The sequence below is a fragment of the Panicum virgatum genome, chromosome 2N (genome assembly GCF_016808335.1).
Source record: "Panicum virgatum strain AP13 chromosome 2N, P.virgatum_v5, whole genome shotgun sequence".
NCBI classification, from domain to species: domain Eukaryota; kingdom Viridiplantae; phylum Streptophyta; class Magnoliopsida; order Poales; family Poaceae; genus Panicum; species Panicum virgatum.
This window is the reverse complement of record NC_053146.1, coordinates 6249434-6274857: the sequence shown is the minus strand read 5'-3', so window position 1 is coordinate 6274857 and position 25424 is coordinate 6249434. Positions and strand designations below refer to the sequence as shown.

At 48.0% G+C, this 25424-nt stretch overlaps 3 protein-coding genes across 5 annotated transcripts; 1 reads left to right on the top strand and 2 right to left on the bottom strand.

The window, feature by feature from the left end:
- The first annotated feature begins 405 nt into the window (after positions 1 to 405).
- Positions 406 to 5801, top strand: LOC120659519 (pentatricopeptide repeat-containing protein At5g64320, mitochondrial-like). Of its 3 annotated transcripts, none has more exons than XM_039937695.1 (4): positions 406 to 2648; positions 3314 to 3529; positions 4530 to 4761; positions 4845 to 5801. In XM_039937695.1, exon 1 carries the CDS (start codon positions 441 to 443, stop codon positions 2511 to 2513), a length of 2073 nt encoding a protein of 690 aa, XP_039793629.1. In that variant the 5' UTR covers positions 406 to 440; the 3' UTR covers positions 2514 to 2648; positions 3314 to 3529; positions 4530 to 4761; positions 4845 to 5801. The 3 variants fall into 3 exon arrangements, with proteins under 3 accessions (XP_039793629.1, XP_039793628.1, XP_039793630.1); XM_039937694.1 differs by having other exon boundaries at positions 4840 to 5801; XM_039937696.1 differs by lacking the exon at positions 3314 to 3529 and having other exon boundaries at positions 4840 to 5801.
- Positions 5802 to 8227: 2426 nt separating this feature from the next.
- Positions 8228 to 10185, bottom strand: LOC120659518. Its single transcript, XM_039937693.1, has 2 exons — positions 9534 to 10185; positions 8228 to 9412 (listed from the first exon to the last, which is right to left on the bottom strand). The coding sequence occupies exons 1-2, from the start codon at positions 9924 to 9926 to the stop codon at positions 8642 to 8644; spliced, it is 1164 nt and encodes a 387-aa protein (XP_039793627.1). The 5' UTR covers positions 9927 to 10185; the 3' UTR covers positions 8228 to 8641.
- A 10814-nt stretch (positions 10186 to 20999) lies between these two features.
- On the bottom strand, positions 21000 to 25191 carry LOC120659513 (pyruvate kinase isozyme A, chloroplastic-like). The gene is made up of 6 exons (XM_039937685.1): positions 24491 to 25191; positions 23796 to 23886; positions 23524 to 23717; positions 23074 to 23195; positions 21840 to 22318; positions 21000 to 21668 (listed from the first exon to the last, which is right to left on the bottom strand). Exons 1-6 carry the CDS (start codon positions 25010 to 25012, stop codon positions 21367 to 21369), a joined length of 1710 nt encoding a protein of 569 aa, XP_039793619.1. The 5' UTR covers positions 25013 to 25191; the 3' UTR covers positions 21000 to 21366.
- Between the last annotated feature and the right edge of the window lie 233 nt (positions 25192 to 25424).

Genomic DNA, 25424 nt, shown 5'->3' with positions numbered 1-25424 from the left:
ATTGTGTGTGGTGTTGGCTATGTGTGTCAAGCCAAGCACTTTTTCTTAAGAGTGTGTAATTAAAACAATTCAACAATATAGTATGTAAATCCATGATGATCCTAATACAGTATAATATAAACCTCAAAAATAGTGTTGCAACGCTACAAATGATTTGGAATTCTGAATACTCTGATAGTACATGAGGCATTGACTTCAGAATTTGAGGAAGGGTTCTGATAAGAGAAATACATGTAGCCGGCCAGCCTGGTGACTAATATAATTGTTTCCCTTGTGGTGTTACATACAAAAACTGTTATCTTTCAAACAAAAAAAATACAAAAACTGTTACTCCTATATGGTGCGCAAGTGCGGTGGTGCCATGGTGGCAATGCCGCCGATCGCACGGTTGGTCCTGCCTGCATCACGTGCTTTCACTCGAATCGGCGCGGAGCGTTGGAATGGGAGAGCCCCCGACCCCGCGGCCCGCGGCCAGCTCCACTGCCCGCGCCGGCGCCGGCGCCGGCGCCGGCGCGACGTCATGGTCGGAGCTGCTCGCGCCGTTCGACCTCTCCCGCCTCCGCGCCACGCTCTCCTCCCGCCCGCTCACCCCGCGCCGCCTCGCCCGCCTCCTCGCGCTCCCGCTCTCCCCGGCCACCTCCCTGCTCCTCCTCGACTGGTACGCGGCTTCCCATCCCGCGCTCTCGCCCTCCTCCCTCCCGCTCCGCCCCGTCCTCGCCGCCGCCGACCCGGACCGCGCGCTCGCGCTCCTCGACTCCCTCCCGCCCGGCCGCCTGCCCCCGCTCCGCGAGTCGCTCCTCATCCCGCTCCTCCGCTCCCTGCCCCCCGGCCGCGCGCTCCACCTGCTCGACCAAATGCCCCGCCGCTTCGCCGTCGCCCCGTCCTTCCGCTCCTACAACGTCGTGCTTTCCACGCTCGCGCGGGCCGACTGCCACGCTGACGCGCTGGCACTGTACCGCCGGATGCTCAAGGAAGGCATGCCGCCCACCACCTTCACCTTCGGGGTCGCCGCGCGCGCGCTCTGCCGACTCGGCCGTGCTGACGAGGCACTTGCGCTGCTCCGCGGGATGGCGCGCCACGGCTGCGTGCCCGACGCCGTGCTGTACCAGACGGTCATCCACGCCCTGTGCGACCAGGGCGGGGTCGCCGAGGCCGCCACGCTCCTCGACGAGATGTTCCTGATGGGTTGTCCAGCGGACGTGAACACATTCGACGATGTCGTGCGCGGCCTGTGCGGGCTCGGGCGGGTGCGCGATGCAGCCAGGCTGGCGGACAGGATGATGATGAAGGGGTGCACGCCGAGCGTTCTGACGTACGGGTTCCTCCTGGAGGGGCTGTGCAGAGCAAGGCAGGTGGATGAGGCGCTGGCAATGCTAGGGAGGGTGCCAGAGGTGAACGTCGTGTTGTTTAACACGGTAATCGGTGGGTGCTTGGCTGAGGGGAAGCTGGGTAAGGCGACAGAACTGTATGAGATAATGGGTTCCAAAGGCTGCCCGTCAGATGTGCACACATACAATATATTGATACATGGTCTTTGCAAGCTTGGGAGGATTGGTTCAGCTGTGCGGATTCTTGGTGAGATGGAGGAGAAGGGTTGTGCTCCAAATGTCGTGACCTACACAACCTTGCTGCATTCGTTTTGCAGGAATGGCATGTGGGATGACACAAGAACAATGCTGGACCAGATGTCGGTGAAGGGCTTGATTATGAATTCCCAAGGATACAATGGAATGATATATGCAATATGCAAGGATGGCAGGTTTGATGATGCAATGAGGCTCGTCCAAGAGATGAAGAGTCAGGGGTGCAAGCCTGATATTTGCACGTACAATACAATAATTTATCATTTGTGCAACAATGACAGGATGGAGGAGGCGGAACATCTTTTTGGAAACTTACTTGAAGAGGGTGTTGTCGCCAATGGAATAACTTATAACACTCTCATTCATGCACTTCTACGTAATGGAAGGTGGCAGCAGGGCCTAAGGCTTGCTAATGAAATGGTACTTCATGGCTGCTCACTAGATGTTATTAGCTACAATGGGCTGATAAAAGCCCTCTGCAAAGAGGGGAATGTTGATCGGAGTATGGGGTTGCTTCAGGAAATGATGGAAAAGGGAATTAAGCCAAATAATTTCTCATACAACATCCTGATCAGTGAGCTCTGCAAAGCAAGGAAGGTACGCGATGCACTAGAGCTCTCAAAGGAGATGTTGAATCAAGGACTCACTCCTGATATTGTGACTTACAATACCCTCATAAATGGATTGTGCAAAATGGGATGGACACATGCTGCTTTAAATCTCCTAGAGAAGCTACCCAACGAAAATGTGCATCCTGATATTATCACATATAATATTCTCATTAGTTGGCACTGCAAAGTCAGATTGATTGATGATGCGGCTATGCTTCTAAACAAAGCAGTAAGTGGAGGGATAGTTCCTAATGAGCGAACTTGGGGAATGATGGTGCGAAATTTGGTCAGGCATCCAGCCAATCTCGAGGGGTATTAGAAGGTTTTACTGTATATGCTGTATGTTGTAATGGCTGTCATGGTTTTGGTACTATGTGAAGCTTGATATGTTTTGAAGGTCAAAATGAAGCGCATCTTGCCTTCCAGCACACCATTCGTCATGCATGTTGATCTGGTACATATTTCTTCTCCAGTTACACCTTGTACCATCAATGCTCCTAATGAGCAAACTTGGGAATGTTACATATTTCTTTCCCATATGATGCCTAGTGACACTAATAAAAAATTGAAATATTTGAGCTGTACTCACAAATAAATTACAAAGGTAATAACTTTTTATACATTGTGCCTGTCGCCCATTGCAATTTGCAAAATTACTCCTGCTTCTAACTTTTTCTTTGGTAGAAGAATAGGTTATTCCTTTGAAATCTTGACCCTACTCTGTTCTTGTGAACTCTAGAAATTAGGAAATCTGTTATAAGCATTCATGAACTGTATGTGTATACCTTTTTCATTGCCATGATCATGATGGAAAATAAGGATACATACTCAACTCAAACAATGGACATCTTCATTCAAGTAATAACATAATATAAAAAAAAAACTCGACCATGTGGGGAACATTTTCCCCTGGGTGTGCCTTAAGAGATGGGAGTACGGAACCCTTTAGGGAGGTAGTCACAAGCTACGGGGACCTGAGTTTGAGCTTAGGTGGGCAAGCTTTCAACTTGGGGGCTCTACCAACTGAGCTATCAATTTTTTTTCTCTGTACTTATGCAAAATAATTGGTTAAATGCATGAAATATATCACAGCTGACATACAACACTTGAACTTTGCAGGACTGTTGCAGTTCTCTTAGAATACTGATTAAGCGTGATAGCAAACATACTAGCCGGTTCTTTGAGATAGTTCAACCATAATGTTGGCTGAAAAGTGCCTGAATGGGAAAGGAAGGGAAAGTTTCCAGTAGCACAGTAATCATATTTGTGAGTGATACATAATGGACCTTTCTACCTGTCCAGCACATCCTATCTGCAGTATTAAACCACCCCAAGGTACATAACTCTGAGTAGGCAAGTAAAATATCTAGGTAGGCATACTTTCTTACATCACCTTTTTTGGGAGCAAGAAAACAGGTGCACCCCAAATTCTATTTCCACATGTTGTCTTGAAGTTTGCCCCAACTTGTTCACAGTTTGTTCTTCAGAATATAACTAATTTAATTGAGGTGCCCATGGGTAATTCTAGGGAACAGTCTAGCTTGATGGGATCTTTCTATTGTGGAGTAGCAAATGCACTGTAGGTTTCATTTAAAATTTGTGAGCTTTTACTGGGTTCTCCATAAATGAGTTGAGTATAATTGACTTGTTAAATTAGAGATAAAGTTACTATGATTTTTTTTCCAAAGGTAGGGATTTATCTGGTATATTCCATTATGGGCAGTATTATAGCTGAACGGATTTTGCAATGACAGGGAATCTGGTTGGTGCAGGATCAATACCTTGATACTTTAAATAAAAAAACTGTGCTGCTGCGGTACTTACTTTATGCGGGAGCTGTAAAACTAATGCACTTATATTTAATTTAAGCCATTGTAGCTGCATTTGGGAGGGGACCAATATAGATATGAAACACAACTTGGATCTTGAACATGAAATACTTTGGTGCGGAGTCCAAATTAGTAAATTTAAGCTTTTAATGTATTATACATGTACTGTCTAACTAATCAGCCATACCGAGACATAAAATGGAAGAAGGGCGCATAGCCCGGTATGGCCTCCATGAGTCTCCGCCCCTGCTGCTGGGTGGTGGCTGCATAGTGTCAATTTGGGGCTTGGTGTTAATGATCCTCATGAAAATAACGTGCTTGCATAATTGCATTGGAAAAGTAGTTAAGCTCTTCGTGTCATTCCGTTAAACTGGGTTCTACCACAAGTTGACATCACAAATTACGAAATTTTTATCTACTGTACCGTCCCTGTAGCTGTGCTTACATATCTGATTAGTGACTGAAAGCTAACTTATAGTTTCCTGTTTTCTCGCTGTGTTATCCAGTGGCAGTGGGCTAGCGAGCACCCATCATGAATCACAGCGTCTCCGTGGCCCTGTGGTTTGGGTCGGTGATGGTTGGGAACTCGTGGAGCTGTGATAAGCATTGCTGTGGCGCTTGAGGAGAACGTTCGGTTACCTGAGATAGTGTCATGTGGGTTTTTTCCCTCCATCACTGGAAATCCAAGAAACCATGCTGGTGTTGAAGGAAAGCATGCCAGTGCCCAGGCCCCCGCAGGTATTACATTTGTTATATGCTCGTGTCTATTTCCTGTGTCCTGAAGCACCAGTTGAGCCCAAGCATTTCCAAATTCAGTGCAGCACAACATGGGTGGAGGGAGCTCCCCCTCTGCTCCCAGCATTATTGCAAGGGCGTCCACCGGGTCGTGAAGGGACGGGCCAGCGACACCGGCGGCCGGCCTTGGGGCGCCACCTCACCGTCCCTTCCCTCCTAGACCAGCGCGCGGCTCGGGTGCAGACGCAAGGCGAGCGTGGTGGACTGGTGGTGACTCCGTTGCTCCCAAGGCTTCCCCAAAGCACGATGCGCCCATGGCCGAGGCGCCGGCGGCCACAGCCCATCTGCGTGCGTGCGTGCGGACTGGAGGGGAGCTGTTGCCGTTCCTCGCGCTAGCTTCTTTTTGTTTACCCCTTTGGACGCCGCGGCTGTCTGCTCGAAACTGCAAACGGCTTTGCCTCGATCTAACCTGCGTTCTCGTGCGAGCGCGGGACGCGAAGCCTGTGGTCAGCCGGGCAGTAAGATCCTGTGGCGCCGAAGCCCAAGCCAATCCTCTGCGGTCGACTGCAGTGACCGACATGTGGGCCCAACAGGCGTCCAGGGCATCTGGGCCCGCGTGCAGCGACGGTGTTACTCTACAACCGGCTGCAGAGTTGATTACCAAACCGAAGCCGAAGCCGAAGCCGCTGGACGTGCCCGGTGTCCAGCCAGCCATGGGATACAATCAGCACACCCACGCCGCGGCCGTGGGCGGTGGGCCTGCGCGACGCGACGCGAGGCGACACGCGCGCGCACGCGTCGTCGTCGTCGGCCTCGGGCTCGGGCTCGCGTCTCGCCCCTCGAGACGCCACGGGCGCGGCGCAGGCGGCAGGCCTGCCTGCCCGCGCTCGCTGCTGGTCGCCGGCGCCGCAGGGAACCTAACCTGGGCAATGGCATGGGTCCCATCTCTCCTCTGAGACTCTGACCTGCCCCACCTGGCAGCACAATCAGCTTGATACTCGGTCAAAATGCACCAAACAAGGCATTCGCCTCGTCTCCTTTTCCGCTCGTGTTCCACTGTGTCTGTGTGTGCTCGCCTCGTCTCCTATCTGTACAGTACTGTACTCCAGGGCTCCGCTTAGCAGTAAAAGGCGGTGGGTGCTGGCGTCGCGCGTCGGCGTGGTCGCTGCGGCCGCGAAGGCGTAGCCGGTCGCAACGCCTGCGAGCTGGGCGAGCACGGCGGCGAGGAGGCCTGTGCGCGCGCACACGCCATGTGGGTCTTCTCCATCCGTGTGCCCGTGCTGAGATGTTTCGGCAGCGTCATGGTGGCGTGGCGGGCGGCGGCTGGTGGCGTTCAGCAGCGTCGTGGTGGCGTGGCTGGCGGCGTCGGCCGTCGATTGCATCTCAGTGCGGCTCTGGTGGGTTCGGTGGAGGTCAAGGTGAAAACCTGGACGACGACGGCTGCGGACGCCGTTCCCTCTTTGGAGGCGTCCTCTCTCTGAACCTCACCATTTCGCCGTCCTTCGGATATTGCGGGTGAAAACCTAATTCTTCTTGGGCTGGTGTCGTTGTGCCTTGTGGCATATCTTTCCTGAAGGCGACGCTAGGCATTTCCGACGTGGTGGTTCGACTTTTTCCGGCCGGCTTCAGCAGAGAGTTTTTTTTCTTTTTTCTCTCTTTTTTAAAAAATAAAAAATAAAAATAAAAAAGAGTTGGTGGGCGTGTGGTAGCTCGTATCGACGTCCTAATTCAATCGGGCAAAGTTTGTGGAGGCTCATGTCGATGACCCAATCCGACTGAGCGGGGTTTCTTTCGAGGCTCGTGTTGATGTCCCAATCCGACCGGGTAGAGTGAGTTTAGGCTCAGGTCGATGATCCAATCCGACCAGGCAGAGTAAGTTGAGGCTCGGGTCGATGTCCCAATTTGACTGGGTATTTGTTGGAGTTGATTTGATCTCGGCGCGTGCTGATGCTCCAATCTAACTGCCTGGTGTTGCTTTGTAATTTTTTTTTCCATTTGTTGTTTACTCAGATTTTATTTTTTTAATATAATCGGTAGCTCAATCTGTCTGGTTGGTTTCGAAAAAAAAATTCGACGAGAGGATCAGCAGTAAAAGTTGTTGGGTGATTCCTTCTCTCTTTTTTTTTACCGAGCAGGACGATGCTCCTCCGTCCTCAAAAATAAGTTCGTTTTTTTTTTTACCGCGGTGGGAGGAGAGCGCCCCCACGCTGTCGTCATGGGCCTGCGCGCGCACGCGTCGGCCTCGCCGTCGGTCGCCGCCGCCCACGCCCCTCTCGAGACGGCACGAGCGCGGCAGGGCAGCGCACGCCCACCTCCTGGTACTCCGGCCCTGTTTGGATGAAAATAGCACAAGTAGCACAAAAATTTTGACCAATAATTAGAGGTACTAAATAAAGGTAATTTACAAAACTAACTCCACAGCGCTGTACTACTTCGCGAGACGAACCTAATGAGGTTTTTGACCGCACGATTCGAGAATGGTTACTGTAGCATCACTGTAGCCAATCATCGATTAATTACTATCATTAGATTCGTCGTGAAAAGTTACACCCATCCGTAAAAAGGTTTTGCAAATAAACTTCGTTTAGTACTCCATGCATTGAAGATTTTTTTTTCGGGAATTGTGTGCTAGTAGTACTAGAGCTAAACCAAACAGGGCCTCCAAGACCACTCTGTACGACGTCGACGACCTGACAGGCTGCAGCGATATCCATGCTGCCATGGATGGCTGATGCAGATTTATTACGAGAGAATATTATTTATCACGAGAGAATAGTATTATTGATGGGCTGATAGCTGGTAGTTGGTACTAATTTAGTACAAGAAAACAGTACCGTTGGTTGACTGACAAATCAAACCAACACAGTTCATTTCCATATCCTTTCTGGTCAATGACGCCGGGCCCCACACTCGCAGTAACTGCCCCTCCCTGCTGCGTTCAGCTCCTCAGCTCAGCCACCAGCAGCCCGGCAGTGCTCGCCTCACTCCTCGCCGTTTCTTCAGACTTGTGTTCAGTTGCTTCGCGAGTAAAACCAGTAAAACCTCGCCGTTACCTTTACCTGTCGACCAGTCTACACGATAGCTGCTCGCAACAGAGCTCAGCTGATGAGATGACTCCATCACCAACACTGTTTGCAACATTGCCACTACAGAGTCGAGAAGAGAAGTAGCTGTAGACTGTAGTAGATTGTTTTCTTTACTAATGTCACAATCACATATTTGGACACATATATAGTATTAAATAAAATTTATTTACAAAATTTGTTGTATAAATAGATTGTAAATCGTGAAATGAATCTAATAAACATACTCAATTCATAATTTGCCATAATTTGTAACTATCATGCTACAATAACTACCTGTTAATTTTGAACTAATCATAAATTATTTAGATTTATTGGATTCGTCTCACGATTTACGATGCATAAAAATTTTATAAATATATTTTATTTAATACTTCGAAATCTAATTTTATAAATATATTTTATTTAATATTTCGAAATACCAAGATTTCGTTTCAATTCAAATCACAAGCCTGACATGACCTGACGAACCCGATACAGTACTACAGGTAGAAGTTCAGAACGGCAAAACCGCCAGGTTCCTTCCGTTCCCCCGGCGGCGGAGAACCGAAACATATGCTCGGAAAAAAAAAAGGAAACCGGACAAAAAGAAGCGTTTTTCTCTCTTTACCGAGGAGCCGGAAAACCGCTAAAACACCTGGAGCCGGCCCTCGGACGGATCGAGAAACGCGAAGAGAAAAAAAAAGGCGACAAAATTTGGGTGGAGGTGGAGTTCTTGGGTTGATCAGCTAGCTAGTGGCCGCAGGAGGAGGGTGGCGCTCGTTAGCGTTATTCGATCCGGCACGCCGCCGCGCGGGGGATCAGAGCACGGAGGCGAGCCCCGTCACAACCTTCCCCTTGCCCTGCGGCGCCGGCGGGCTCTGCTTGCTCGCCTCGGGCTCCTCCGGGCGCCACGGCGACGGCGACACCACCACCGTGATCTTCTTCTCCTCGCCGGCGGTGCCGTCGGGCGCCTTCGGCTTCTCGTCGAACCGCAGCTCGAACTCGCCGGCGAAGCTGGCGGCGGACGCCGGCGCGGCGAGCGCCGGAGCCTGCGCCGGCGGCTTGTCCGGGACGCCGGCGCGGGCGTGCGGGGACAGCCACTTGGCGCGCATGTACTCGGGCTTGCGCCACGGCGGGAAGTGGAGCCCGCGCTTCCGGAGGCTCTGCCGCGCGGCGTCGGCGACGAGGGCCACGACCCGGCCGAGCCGGTCGGGCGTGCCCACGAACAGCGGCGGCAGCGCCTGCAGCGCCGCGCGGTACGCCTTGGTGGGCCGCGCCACCTCGAACTCCGACCGGAAGTCCACCTCCACCACGAGGCGGGTCGCCGTCGCCGCCCCGGGCCCGGGCTCCACCGCCACCACCGCGTCGATGTACTCGTGCTCCCCCGCCGGGTGGGAGGGGCCCTTGTCCCACCGCGATGTGCACACCGCCGCGTCGTACCCAAGCGCGCGGAGCCCGTCCGCCACCGCACGCCGGACGTCCGCCTTCTTCCGGCCGGACCCGCCGCCGCCCCTGCCGCACCGCTCGGCGATCCGCGACGCGTCGGCGAGGAGGTTCCGCTCCGCCGTGCTCGCGCACTGCACCAGGCCCTGCGATGCGAACGCCGAAAGGGGGAGGGGGAAGAAATTCAGTTCGTGCCCAAACTCGACGACGACGAGCGATCGATTCTTCCGGAAGCGACACGAGATGAGTCCGGACAAGAGAGGCTACCTTGAGCAGCTCCAAGGCGTCGCCGGCCGCGGCCGGCGCGGCGGCGGGGGCGGAGGCGGAGGGGAGGAAGTAGTCGGAGTCCTCGTCGTCGCTGCCGTCCTGGTTGCCGTTGAAGCAGTTGCAGCGGCCCCGCGGGGGTCGCTCCACCACGGCCGCGTTGTCCTCCATGAAGCTCAGCACCATCCGGTCCAGCCCGATCGACCCGACCTCCGCCTCCCCGGCGGCCGCCGGCCTCTCGTCCTTCTCCCTCTCCCTCTCCTTGCCGTCTGCGGCCAGGCGCTCGGCCGGGGTCACCCGCACCATCAGCCGCCGGAACATCGACACCCTCGGCGGCGCCGGCGGCCTGCCCTCCATCGCACCCTGCTGGCTCCTGACCGGGAACAGAAACGTCATCGACCGCCGGCAACCACCGCACCCTCTCCACACCCAGCAACCACCGCCCTCGCTCGACGACAGACCAAGAATGACGCCCGCCGCGTGCCTTGTTCAGAACTGAACGGTACCCATCTACACCGTCCTAGTTGTGGTTTTCGCTCACAGGAGGCTCGCCGGCGTCGGCCATGTCCGGCGGGTCGTGCTCTCTTCTTCTCAACGGAGACGGGGACGGAGGAGTGAGACAGTGGAGTTGCCCGCGAGGTCTTTATAAAGAGGGAGGCCGGAGGGGCGGAGCGGAGGGATGGATGACGTGGCGTAGGTGGGCCCGCCGAGTACGTGGCGTAGTGGGTGGAGGCGGTATGGGGACGGGGGCGAGGACGACGTTGAGAGGTGGGCCCGAGCGGTGGGTCACGGTGTTGTTGCCGCTGTTGTGAGAGGGAGACGGGCCGGACGGGGGGACTCCGGACTCCGTGGGCGGAGGTATGTGACGGATTTGCCCCTGAGTGTCGGGAGGGCGAGGCGAGGGAGGGAATATACCTGGGCATTTCTCGGGTTCGGGTCGGGTCGAAAAAAAAACCGATAGAAACTCTCATGGCTCGAGTCCGCCCGTGGCCCGACGAAAACCCTAAAATGTTGGCCCGAGCCCGCCCGCAGCCCGACCCGACGGCCTGCGGGCCGACCCGCTGACCCAACGATCACCCGCATGATCCCAGAAACCAGCAGCAACAATCGTACAGGCATGACTAATTTAAATATTACATGATCCGAACATCACAATTCTGATAAAACAACTGTACAACACATGCACCACAGACAATAGTTCACACAGATCACAGATGTGATAAAATAAAATGGCAAATGGCATAAATAAATAAGATAATAGATCACAGATGTGTCTTTTTGACCGGGCCGTCGGGCCGGCCCGCGGGTTTAATTTTCAGCCCGCACCCGACCCGAATTTTTCACCGGGCTGAAATCATGGCCCGGACCTGCCCGCCGTGTTCCTCGGGCCGGGTCGGGTCGAGTTTTTTTCGGTGGGTCGGTCCGGGTTCTTCGGGTCGGGCGGCCCATGCCCAGGTCTAGGAGGGAAACTGCAAGTTTTGGCAGGGGTAGTCTTGGTATTTACGTGGGAAAGGTCATTTGGGTGTTCGAATGACGAGTTTGGTCTCCTTGAATTTGCCCTTGTCTCCGCTGCCCGTGGTTTTGTGTGTGCGCTTCTATGTTAGGTTTGGATGCGTCAGACTAAAGTTTAATTCTATTAAGTAAAAATTAATTATAAAATAATTGTGTAAATGAATGCTAAATCACGAGACAAGTTTATTAAATCTAGCCATTTCATCATTAGCATATATTTACTGTAGCACAACAACAAAGTCAAACCATGGACTAATTAGGTTTAATTGATTCATCTCATGAATTAGCCTTCATTTATGCAATTGATTTTATATTTAGTCTATATTTAATATTTATAATTAGTGTCCAAATATCCGATGTGATAGGGACTAAAGTTGAGTCTCCCTCTAAGTTTGAATAAATTGAGGTTAGAATGACTATTTAAATAGATGGGGAAATTCATATAATTTTTTAAAGCAACATTTATAGAATCTATGTTGCGGTGGATGAAAAAACTACAAATCTCCATCTAAATTCGGCGAGTTGATGTGAATAGATAATTGATATTTATGTATTGGCAAATCACAAGTCTTGTGTTTAGTCATAGACTCGTCGTGACCATCTTGAATGACTTTATTCCTCCCTATTGTGTGGCTTATTTTTTTTTCAAAACGTGCCATTTTCTATAAACGTCGGTAGCTTTGCCAATCAAAGCATCACACAACTAACAATCTTTACCATGATCTTCACTCTAACACGACCTGCTTTACCAAAGCGGGGAAGGAAACCCTCGTCGCCCTTGCCGTCCCCGAACTAGAAACCAACAGCTGGTGGCAAAGCCGTAAACTAGAAACCAACAGCTGGTGGCAAAGCCGTAAACTAATCACCTAGCCAGGGGCAAATCATGAAAAGGAGGTAATCAATCAGGAAAAAAGGAGGTAAACCTCTCGCGACTGGGGGACACTGGCCCTCCTCAGGCCTGAGAGTTAATTCCCTGAATGTCATTGAAATTTTCGTCAATCTCTTGAATGCCACTAAATGGTATTGAAGGAATTTTTTATGTGTCTATGATATGTGGGGTCAATGGCAATCAAGGGATTGGCTAAAATTTTAATGGCATTGACTTCCGCGGGTCGGACACACGGCGCGCGGCAAGTGGCCCAAGCGCACCGGCGACAGCGACGGCCACAGGCGCGTCACGCAGGGGGCGATGCCTTCCGTGTACCGTGCGGAAAGGGCGAGCCCGCCACGGGAAGAGCGGCCGCGGGGTGCCCCACAGGATCTCGTGTGGCCGGGCAGCCTGTGCCCCTGTGCCCCTTTTCCTTTTGCTCCCGCTCCCATGGCTTTTCCGTTTCCTGGCGCCTTTGCTTTCCTCTTGCCTGGTCCGGCCGGGCAGCGGCTGGATTGGTTGCGAGGTGGTCTTGGCCTGTTGCAGCTGGAGGTGAGTGAAAAAAGATTTCCTGTTCTTGGTTGTTACTATTTTTGTGAAGCTGTTGGTATTTTGTACGAGCAATGTGTTTCTTTCTATATGGGTGATCACCAAATTAATATATGATCTATAAATTATACGCCACAAAACGTTAATGGTATACTATGAACAAAGATAATATGTTTTCTGTTTATCATATATGCTTGTGCTCCTAGTTCTCGCCTTGGTGTTGCTACTTTCTTGTCATCATAAAAGTTATATTGAATGATATTGCAAGCGGATAGTCATGCAAAGCACTTCTTGGTTACTGAGGATGGCTTGTCCTTTTCCACTTGACTGTTTTATATGGACTTTGAGGGACAATTTGAGAGAGATGGTGGTGGAACACATTCTCTACATGACTTTTTACCATATAAACTTATTGAATAACCTTTTTTAGCATATATTGAATTCTACATATTCCAAAAAGACAAGATTGGCTCAGTTCATTTGACACACCACCTACACCGCCCTGATCAAATTGTTCAATTTTGGACTTACCTACATCGTGTAAAAAAGGTCATCTGTAAAAGCACATGGCATGGTAGGTCCACCGTTTCTAGGAAATATGTGTATTTCATGTTTAGAGAAAAAAACCCGCATATACTACATATGTATGTTGACACCTTCCACAGATAGTAATGAATATTATTTTCATGTCATATAGCATGAGTGTATTTTTTTTTTTTTGCTAACCAGTGAAAAGGGCAGATCACGATCCTTCGATTTTGTATTTTGTATTTGTGAGAAGGGGCCCACCTGACGGGTGGTTATTTGTTCCTATCTATTGGTGTAACGACTTGATTCTTTCTTGACACTGTCCCCTAACCACTATTCTCTGCCCCCATTAAAAACCGAAGGCTGCACCTTGCAAAGCTGATGGTCTGGTTCCTCATATGCAAGATGCATGATATATCGATCATGTACTGAACCAACAAACCCACCTTGCCGCATCATCACACCTTTACCTTTCTTGAGTAATTCTTAGATCACACACAATGTGTATATTTTCCTTATTTTGGTGGTATGCACTTTTGGCCCTTTCTATCTTGACTTTCGGTTCTAAAAAGTAGGGAACATGGTTTTCAGTACTGTGCTGAAACTGCATGAGAGAGAGAGACCCCTTTTTTCTCATAAGAAAACGTAGGTTTTTAATCTGCAGCCCTACCATGATCAATCATTTTTATTTTGGCCAAATATATGCATGTATCTGTACGACAATACTTACTAGATACATGATGAAAAATCCATTCATAATATATACAGAATTCATCATCAGAGATGAAATGCTACAAATATTGTAACATGCACGATAGTGCCCGAAACTAGCATACTTGAAATTAGAGTAGTCCATGGCACCCAATTCTCTATCGTAGAACAGACTGGAGAACCGATCGGTCTCGGGTGTGGTCGTATGGGAGATGTCCCAAGAAGCCAAATTATTGCTCTCTAGATCAACACCTCTCATGCCATTTCATTTTCAGCTGGCTACAGGACCTGACCGGGATGGATAAGCCCAAGCCACAATGATTTAGTATGAACAACTGGCTTGATGACGCGATTAATTATTGTTTGATGGACGCGCTGAATCAATTAGTTGATCTCGAAACCACAAATGTCCTCAATAAGCTCCTGCACGGTCCAAGTTTCCGAACCTCGTTGATAAAGAAGAAATCAAGGTAATTTCACTATTTTTTCACACTTGTTCCTTTTTCTTTGTGAGCACACTTGTGGTAAATGTTGCATGCATGTCTCTTTCCATTCGTGTCCTTCAAATATATTCCATCCAAATTCATCTCATATCTTTTCGGGTTCATGGCCGGTGATTTGATATGTATTGTTGCCAGTAGATTGACTGAGTCTGGTTTAAATGTTTAATGAACCAACAGATCATCATTGGCGTATGCACAATTTGATGACCACAAGTTTTGGCACATCTATGATCTCATCTTGTAAATTAGAGTAATTAGCAATGAATAATAGGCAGGCTTACCCAAGTCTTCATCACAGTGAAATTAAGTTATTTTGCTCCATTTTTTAGTGAAAGTGTTTTGGACACTATTAAATTGGACATTGCAACAAGGTACAGCTTAAGTGTTTTGGGTGAGTTTAGTTTGTCTCTTGTTCCTTTCTTGAGTATTATACTTCAACTACAGCTTGATCTAATTTGTTAATCTATCCTGAGCTTGGGAACTTCTGATCATGCCGTCCTTGGCGTCATGCCTAGTAAGAAAAACTTATCCGAAATGATCTATATATACTCTCACATCTCTTGTTAAAGCACTGGAGACACCGATCAATTCGGAAAGCAAACACTTTTTCCAACTTAATATGCTGCTTAGAATATTTTGCTAGCGACTTGATGATTTAGAACAATTCAACAATTTTATGTTGATTTTGGCTTGCCAATGCAAAAGAAAAGAAACGAAGCTTCTATAAGAAATTTACATTGTGACACGCATACATCAATGCAGTTCTTCAAGTGTTCTAAGCACTTAGTTTCGTTAGGATCTAGGAGAAAGGCATTCAGAAACCATAATGTTGTGCAGAACCTCGTCATGCAGTCTATGTGCGTAGCAATCAAAACAACCATATGTATATGTATAGTCCCTAGCTACCTAAACAACAAAAACCATGAGAAGCTCACATCAGCTACTACTCAATCAAACTTCCGAGGATCAAAAAAGAAGAGGTGAGGCTATACTATCCTCTCACCAGAAATGCTGTTCTCAGCAAGATTTGCGAAGATTTAGGTCAGTTTAACTAATTTGTGAGAGACAAACAACAAGGGAAAATTTAATTTGTCTGTTCACTTAGCCTGTAGTTTAAGTGGCCTAGTTTTGGAAGGGAGTGGCAACCTTCAGAGTTGATGAGAAGTTTAGTTGTTGCGAGTTCAAACCTGTTCCAGTTGGTTATTGCGATAATCAGTGGTTATTTGGTCTCAGTGCTTGAAGAATGCCTTTCCTGTGGTCAAGCCCTACAAGAAGTAAGTGCACAAGGTGATGATTGGTTGGGAGATTATTACACTGACCATATACAAAGGCAAAACAAAACAGAAAGTAGGATGATTTGGTAGGGATATCATGGAAGATGCATGCATGATTTGCTCCCAGGCCCTTTTCAAATGAAAGAAGAGCAGCAAAAAAGTCATCAAGTGCTGATCACTTTCATGTGCATTTAATAGTGGGCTCACTATGACTGCGACACATGTCCTGGCCCCACATGCAGAGGCAGGGAAGAAAGGGACTTACTGAAGCATCATAGATTGAACACCACCAGGCAGATGAGACTGAAAACTGAATAGCCTTAGCTCTAAAGAATGCTCCCTGCTTTCTTGTAGCTAGATAGACTTTACCACCTGCCCTTTTGTCATTAATGTTTCTTTACTTGTGCTAATTATGGTGTTGCAGAAACAGCGATTCAAGAAACATGTTGTGAATATTCGACTGAGTATTCATTATTGCGCATATCACTTGTTCAAGAACAGTGTGCAGCAGTCTTGTGAATGTGATACCACACTTCTCTTAGATTTATGACGCTGCAGCTTTCATATAGTGATAGTGAGGTGATATGTTGCAGTGAAGGATGGTATGAAAGGCCAGCTCAGTTGAAAGATCAATGATCTGGTTACAGCATATACACAGGAATATGCTGGTGATGGTGTCTCTTCTGAGGTTTGGTTTTGACTCGTTTATTTACCACATGTACTGATGATATAGTGATATACCTGTAGGGATAAAAAAACTCTGGTGACTTATTTTCACCACAGTAATATGCAAGGACATTGTAGAAAAAGGGAGCACAGTGGCCCCACCGACCTCACACACCACTTTTAACTTCACAAATGTAAATTCATCGTTTTTCCTCCCTCCCTCTCTCTCTCTCTCTCTCTCTCTCTCTCTCTCTCTCTCTCTCTCTCTCTCTCTCCCCATATGAATGCGATGCCTTTTGGATTCTTTGTTTGCCACAAAGCAGGTGTCACGTCTATTTGCCCCTATACTAAGCATTTGATGGGGATAGAGGTGGTGATGATATCCTATAAAGGATAATGAGAGGTTTTTCGGTTTCTTTTGAGAGAGATGCCTTTTTCTATATAAAATGAAAGTGTGCTATTCATGTCATTTTGTGAGTTTGTCATAATTTGTGTTTGGTATGTGTGTGCTTTGTATTCTTTTTTGTACCACTAGACATAGGTTTAATTTCCTAGGCCAGTAGTTTGGCTGGGACTTAAGAGAGTGGTTTTTGTGTGGTTGCATTTGTGGCCAAGTGGCAATATCGTTAACTAACAAGTGTCATCAGTAAAAGGGCGTACCCAGTGCTGTAGGCTTCCCGCACTGTGCGGGGTCTGGGGAAGGGTTGTTTTTAAGCCTCAAGCCTTACCCACACAAATGTGCAGAGGCTGGGGCTCGAACCCGGGAGGGAGTCAAGAAGGCAGGCGCGAGGGAAGCCAAGGAGATCACGTCCGCCTGTGTCTTCATCTTCCTCGCCGCCGTCGCCTTCATCCACACCACGCCGGCGGCGACCTCGTCAACCTCGCCGACGCCAAACAGAGGCCGAGAAGCGAGTCAAGGGAGCCGGGGAAGAAACCATGGCGCCTCGTTTCGTCTTCGGAAGTGCCGCAGGTTAACCTTCTGTCCTCTCCCAATTCTTCTACATTTTTGCATGCACACACACGTCCACTGGCGTTCGCTGGGTCGTCATCCATCCATGTCGCTGAAGAAGTGTTGTACGAGCACGTGATGGAGACGCTGAGCAGATGATGAAGCCTGAAGGTCCGGCCGGTGACGACACCACACCAAGCCCGGCTGCCGGCCGACGCTGGCGCCACTACCGGCGATGACACCACCCAGCATCGTCAAGCCCGGTTGCCGACTAACGACGACGGCGCCGCGAGTACACGCGCCGCGAGTACACTAAGATGACAGGCGACGACACCCCGGTACGACTCCGAGCCCGGCTGCCGACCGATGACGGGGTCGAGAAAATCATGGTTAACAAGTGTCATCAGTGTCCGCAAAAATCCACATACTTCCAAATATGTCGCTGTATGTTGCACAAAGACCTCGTATATCTAGATAATGCATCACAATATTGTACATAGAAATATTTTTTCATGTAGAGGTCTGAGAATTAAACCATTTCGATTCTCATTTGACTTCAATTTATTTCACAATGGGTATGCTTATTAATGTTTTCTAGGCAGCGCATTACAACCAAAATGAAATAAAAGTCCTAGTTCTTCTGAACCGCCGCTGTTTTGCGTACCATATTGGATTCATGATTTTATACTTCACCAAAAATTATGGTGGAATATATAACACATCCTGCACTTATTATTAACAATCTATATAGTACAATGTCGGTTACCTTTTCTTTATGGCAAGTAATTACCTAAATTTTTCGACCCCGGGCTGGGGTTTTGCGATGATAACAAATCACTACAACATGTGTGTCACGGCTGGGTAAGAGCTAGTGGCAGTCTCCCTCAATTGGATACACGAGAGTCAAGATTAAGGTAAGGCTCACAAGTCAAGTGTTGTGCAGTGGCATGCTCAGCGACCGTTCCGTGTGGAGAGTGGAGACGAAGACTCGCAGACCTCTGACCACCACTCGCAGGAGACACCTGGGAGGGTGCAGGCCACCGGGCCGGACTTGGCCTCATACTTCACCCGGCGCCGTTGGATTTGCCTGTCGTTCACGTGAACTCCGTGATGCCTCAAGCTGGCATGTTTAGTTCCCAAAATTTTTTGCCAAAAATTTTTGGACCACCCTTTGAACATATGGATGAAGTATTAAATATAGTTGAAACGAAATACTAATTGCATAGTTTGGATGTACACGACGAGACGAATCTTTTGACCTTAATTAGTACATGATTAGCCATAAGTGCTATAGTAACCCATTTTTACTGATGACTGATTAATTAGCCTCAAAAGATCCGTCTCGCGGTTTCCAGGCGATTTATGAAATTAGTTTTTTTAATTAGTATCCGAATATCCCTTCTGACATCCAGTCAAACGTCCGATGTGACACCTAGGGCAAAAAAACAGCAGCATTTGACAGTTTCAGGGGGTTGCTTTCTACACCACGTCATCTTGGGGCTGGGTCCGTAAGGCCCTCCACAGCATTGTCTAGAGTGAAGCTAGAAAAGGAGAGAGAGCATATAGTCACCACTCATCACATTGCAGGTAGTGATGCTAGCGCTTGAAAATTCAGGAGCAGTGAAAGTTCTTGCACCGATGCCTATTCATTAGAAAAATATATTTTATACTATGCAGAGAGAGAATTAGATAGAAGCAAAGATGGAGACCCTACTGCACAGAGCAAATATTTCTGACATGTTGTCATCATGTGGGTCAGCAAGTGATGCCTGCACGCTGTGAGATTTCAAGCATGATGCCCAGTTCTTCTCTGTAGGACCCAAATTTTTTAGGCATCACTCCACACTGTGGAGGGCCTAAGTAGAAGACTGCTCCATCCTCCTGAAATGTAAAATATTTTAATTTGTCTTAGATTAATGTTCAAAGTAGTTTAAATTTGATCAAATTTATAGGGAAGAATATTAACATCTAGTAACATGTTAAATAGATAAATTATGAAAACATGTTTCGCAATGAATCTAATTGTTCTCATTTGATATTCAAAATATTATTACTTTTTTCCATAAACTCGATCAAACTTTGAATATTTTGGCTTGGAACAAATCAAAATATCTTATATTTCAGAATGAAGGGAGTACAATAAAATGATTTAAATACCTGAATTTAGTTTACGCTATAAACAAAATGATTCATCTAAATGCTCCTAACACACCTGCAGCTGCAGACCCACGATTTTTCTTGGAGCTCCTAATACCTAGCTCCAAGTGCTCCAAACTTATTTTTTTTCTAGATCTGGAGATCTGCCAAATAGAGATTCATCATCTAATACAGCAGAAAAGGCGAATAATTTCGGTACAACGAACCGTCCCTCGAGCTCACGGTGCTGGAGATCAATCAAGGCCGTGTCGCATCGCATCCCGGACACGGAGGTACTGGCCCACGCTCGTCACCTGGATGGGCTGCGGCAGTGCAGCTCGTCGGCGAGCGCCATCGCCAGGTCGCCGGGGCTGGACCATGCCCCCGGCCGGCAGCAAGGTGCGGTCCAGGTTGCTCGCCATGTCGCCGGAGAAGCTGACGCCGAAGGAGACGTTCGTTGGAGGGCCCTCCCTGTCCCTGGAGGTTCTTCAGCCGTGTCCTGAGTAGCAGTCACCGAGAGCAAGTGATCGTAGTGGTTACTGCAGTACAGTCCACATGGTGAACACCGGCCTTGCAGCGTGACCATGGAAATTGGCTCTGTTTTTTCTGTACATTCTTTTTTTTTGGGAGATCTGTTATGAAGCATGCGAATGAAATCGGAGTGGAGTTTGGGGCGATGGATCTCAGCCACTGATCTGCAACCGGAGGGCGGAGATCCATTTCTCTTTTGACCTTCTATTTTGTTTTCCCAAGTTTATCAGTGCTTGGAGCAGGATCTATGTTACCAAGTTATCATTCTTTTAGTCTCAAAAAAAGTTATCATTCTTTTAAAATACAAGGACATTTATCCAAAAATTTGTTTTACGAATCTTGAAAACATACTAACCTCGTTTGAAGTGCAGTACAAATGTCTGTACGTGAATCTCAAACAGCTGATAACGTTCAGCACATACGCTGATATGTCTGGAGCAGCTACAAATTAAAAAGGGAAGTTTCTCTTCATTTACAGCTCATGAACACTATCACTAGAAAATGATCACCATTCGTTATGTATGGCAGAATATTACTACAGCAAAAGGATCTCAGAGCTTGAGCTTTGATCGACACGACTCTTCAGTTATGCTGCATGATTGAAGCGTGTACCAGTAAAAAGCTTCAGCACAACTCCAAGAGCACTATCAGTGAACTACTGTATTGTAGCTGGAAACACAACTCCAGTAATAACCCCAGCAACCCTTCAACCCTCGGAGTTCTCTGACATTGGCTGGTTCTGGCCAAGCTGTCATGCCCTCTACCTTGTTTGTATGTCTAAGGACGCGATCTAATAGATCGTTGTATCGAGTAGTTGGATCATAGTCTCTTACCATAAAAATGGCTGCATGTGCAGCAGCACCGACTATTAGAAATCCGTCAATCCACATGTGGTGTGTGAACAAGTTCTCTTACCTTATTATTCAGCCTACCTTGTCCCGGGGTCCCTATTTCCACTGCGGGGGTCCTTCGGGCCTCTTTCATCCAGCCGGAATATATAGAACTAGAACCTTTTTAAAGCGTAAGGCCTCTTTCATCCAGCCGAAATATATAGAACTAGAACCTTTTTAAAGCGTATCAGCCGACCTGGCTTACGAATTTATGGGCTTATCAAATTCTCTATCGAGCCGTGAAAAAGATTCAACAAAAGACAGAAACAAATCCACTATTGGTTTTACGTCAAGCAATACGTAGAGTAACTCCCAATATAGGAGTAAAAACAAGACGTAATAAAAAAGGATCGACGCGGAAAGTTCTAGTGATTCTTCTATCAGCAGGAGCGTGAGATTCAATTAAACTAACACAATGCGATGGATAAGCCCATCACGGCCCACAGCGAGACTCAAGCTTCCACATTAAAAAGTGACCCCAAGGTCAGACTAAAGCCTACGTAGTAACGTAACAGTTTTACAACAGGCAGAATGCCGCAAATTATTGCCACAGTTCTCCGGTGTTGCCTAGCATCTTAATACATGAGAAAAGTGAACAATTTCAGTGCATATGGAACTGTCCTCCTCCAAGTTCAAGGTGCCGAATGTACGTGTTCCATTTCCATCGCATCTGATCATCTCATAGAGGATCACGTAACACGGAGATGAATGGCTCTTTCTCAGGGTACGTTCATCACCTGGATGGACTGCAGCATGTCGGAGAGAGCGATCACCAGGTCACCCGACTGGATCATGCCCCTGGCCTTGAGCAGGGAGAAGGTGCGGTTCAGGTTGCTCTCCATGTCGTCGGAGAAGCTGAGGCGGAAGGGGATGAGCCCCCACTGGAGGTTCAGCCGTCTCCTGACGGACGTTGAGGTTGTGAAGGCGAAAACAGGACAATCAGGACGGCATCGTGAGAGCAGGGAGGCCATGTGGCCAGTCTTCGTGAAAACAAAAACGGCGTCTGCTCCCAAGCCGTTAGCTACAGATGAAATCAGCTTTGTTTAGACATATATTCTAAGCAGTGGAATCAGAATGTTCTGCCAGCAACAAAGATAATGGGCAACAATAGGAAAATGAAAGCAGTCGAATATATCACTTGCTATGACAACATAATTTTCATAGGCACTGAGTGCGTAGTGGCAGTACTTACCCATTTTAGCTGCTGAATTGCAGATTTCTTCTGATATCTTGTCAGAGAAGGAAGATGAAACTCCTTGAAGTTCCAGTGCCTCGTGGCACTTCTCCTCTCGCCACCACTTCTCAATCCTGAGGCTAACACTCCTAAGAACACTAAGAGCCTTCTCTGGGTATCTCCCCATTGCTGACTCACCAGAAAGCATTAGAGCATCTGCACGCTGGCGGACAGCTTCAGAAACATCGGCAACTTCAGCCCTTGTGGGTGTAGGATACTCAATCATCGATTCGAGGAGCTGAGAAGCAACAATGACTGGCTTGTTGAGCTGCCTGCACAGTTGAACTACCTTTTGTTGTATTGAGGGGACCTGCTCCAAGGGAACCTGTGCCCCCATATCTCCTCTGGCTACCATGGCACCATCTGATGCTCGGATGATCTCCTCCAGGTTCTTTAAAGAGTCAATGCTCTCGATTTTCGCAAGGACTGATATATCACTGATCATATACAATAAAGCATTAGACAGAGGAACCAACAAAGTTCAGCGAAATGAAGGAAACATTTCAGTAACACAATACTAGCCCATCTATAAGAAAAACTTATGCAATCCTTTTTGCATTGGATGTTTGCAAGGCCCAACTATTTGAAGTGTAAAAGATATCATAGCAAGTTTGATTTTGTTGGCAGTATGGAGCTATCAATTTTAAGCTAGGTAACTGTGTTTGTCACTAACGCAATTTTAACCATAAAACGCGAGATGGACATACAATAGCTAACTGACCGTAGCACAACAAATAAAAACAGAGATATATACGCAGACAATTTTTCTAATGCATGCAGAAGAATTGTAGGTGTTGCGATGACACCAAGTGTTTTTTTTTGGCACAGAGATGACACCAAGTTATGGTTTAGGTTACCCATACAATTTTAAACAGTTCTTATTATTCTTCTGTGAATCACATTGTGGCACAGCATTATTTCAACAAGTATACCAGAAAGGGGATAGCTTGCCAATTCACTGTTTTCTCTACTAATTACATATAAACCAATTCATTCCAGACTGAATTCTTTTTAGGAGTTAGACTACAAATAAAACCCTACCAATCTGGGACTGACCAGGAACCGACAAGAAACAGTGGCTATGCATCCACAACAGTTCTAGGTACACCCGTTATCAGTTTAATAATGTCAACTATGGCTTCCCCAACAAAGCATAAACTTAAATAACGGGATACAATTGTACTCCTGGTACCTGCCACGACTCCTTGCAGCTATGTAGCTTTTCAAATGTTTAATTACTTCTGCAGACTTGACAAATGAAACAGCGATGAAATCTACACCTTCAGCAATTCCGAAGTCTATGTCAAGCCAATCCTGCACAAGTTGTCCCAAGAAAAGGAGCAACATTATTATAAACTAATAATATTAGCATCTGCTACTGGAAGATTCCATTTTTTAATTAAACTACTCCGGGTGGTAGAAGCCTTTTTAAGAAATAGCTGATAAAAACTATCCAGAGATGAGTTTCATTGAGTAAGGCTTTGAACAAAGTCATACATGTTGTTTAGAAGTGACCATGGTATTGACAGAAAAAGAAGCTGTAAATCCACTGCAGTACTGGCACCAAGGGGTGACATAGATGCACAAAGCTTTGCAGACTTTGGTAATTACAGCAAGAAATTTAGTATGCTAGTGCATTTACCTTTGATGAAATTGTAGGAAGCATAGCATTCCTCTCACGGACAATACTGCCATCACGCCAAAATGTAAGATTCGCACGTGGCAACAATAAGCCAGGATCCGTGCAGCGACACTTAACATCTGGTCCTAACTTCTCAATCACCTCAAATCGAGCCATTCCACCATCCACAAGAAGCTCATCACCAACTCTCACATCTATGTAGCATTCCGATGCAATGTTATGCACTGAACAATAATTACGAACAACATCAACAAATAGGCTAGCTTAAGTACCTTCAGCAAATCCATCATAGTTCACATTAATAGTTCGTTCTGGGAGAGGTAAATCAAATGCCCTGACGCTAAATGTCCAGACTTCTCCATCCTGTAGAATCCAACAAATGTGACAGGATTTGTTACTACTTCAGGAACATTTAATACCAAGGAAATTGAAGTCATTCGGTAAATAACATGGCTTAAGAAAAAAAAAACTAAGAGCATGGAACAGGCATACAGTCAAGCATCTAACTGTATGGTTATTTAAAAACTAAAAACAAAACACTCGAAGGGGTGAGATAATTTCCCTTTTTGGCATAGTGACATACTGATTTTTACCAAAACATGGCGATTTTTACCAAGCACTTTCTTCGAGTCACATTGACAGCCTTGAAAATGACTATTACTTTCACAGTTCAGTGTTTGACAACAATCTGAACGCTTTCCCTCCTATGATGATTTCAAACATGAGCTGAAAATCTATATCAAGTTATCAACCAAACATTCGATGAAGAAAGAACTCTTTGTGAAATCCTGGCTCGACAGTCGACATTGCCACAACATTTTTCTCTCACCCACATTGCAACAAGCACATTTCATCGAATACGTCCAACGGTCTAAGTGAATGAAGGCGTCCACTCGGATAGCTACAATGCAAAGGCCAAACCGGACAGCAGCAGCTTACATACAGGCACAGCACGTCAGCACCTCACCTCTGCCTTGGCCGAGGACGTGCCACCGAGGTCCCCCATGTGTATCTCGCTGCCCTCGGTGTCCATCATGACGGCGACGGCGAAGCCCTTCTCCTCGTTGAGCCTCCGCACGGCGCGGATGACGCCCCGGTGCCACTCCCGGTCCCCGTGGCACATGTTGACGCGGGCCACGTTCATCCCGCCGACGGCGAGCGCCTCGAGCTGCTCCGGGGACGAGGTGGCCGGGCCCACGGTGCAGACGAGCTTGGTGCGGCGCGTGCTGCGGAACCCGTTCTCCCGCAGCTCGGCCTCCGTGGCGGCGTCCACGTCGATGGGCGCGAGGTTGCCGCTCGGGGTGGGGAAGGCGGTGAGGTCGGAGGCGGCGGCCGGGGAGGCGGAGCGGAGGCGGTGGAGGTGGGTTAGGCGGGGGCGCGCGGCCGGGAGGCGGAGGAAGGGGGAAGGGGAGGGAGGCGAGGGCGCGGGGCCCTTGCGCGCCGCCGGTGGGTGCAGGAGGGAGTGCGCGGCGGCGGCGGCGGCGGCCATGGCGGTGGCGGTGGCGGGGGAGAGGAAGGGAGACGCGGGGGCGGGGGCGGCGGCGCGTGACAACCTTCGATGGGGGTGGCGGAGATTGCGAGGCGGGGCTCCCAGTCCCAGGCTCCCAGCTCGCTTGGGAAGCGTCGCCGCAGGAGCGTGACGTGGCGGAGTGAGCTGGCGGTTCTGTCCTACGTGAGCAGCACGTGCACGGCACCGTGTCATTATCAGTTTGTGCTGGAGTACTAAATAAGTAAATATGGTTAATAGTAAAAAATATAATCTTCAAATCCAACTATGATTTTTCTTAAGAAAAGGGTGTCTTAGATTTATATTAAGGGAAACAGGGACTAGTATGCGAGAAAGAAAAACATAATTAAATCGGGCATTCTTCTTTAACGCATCTATTGCAAACCATAGCCAC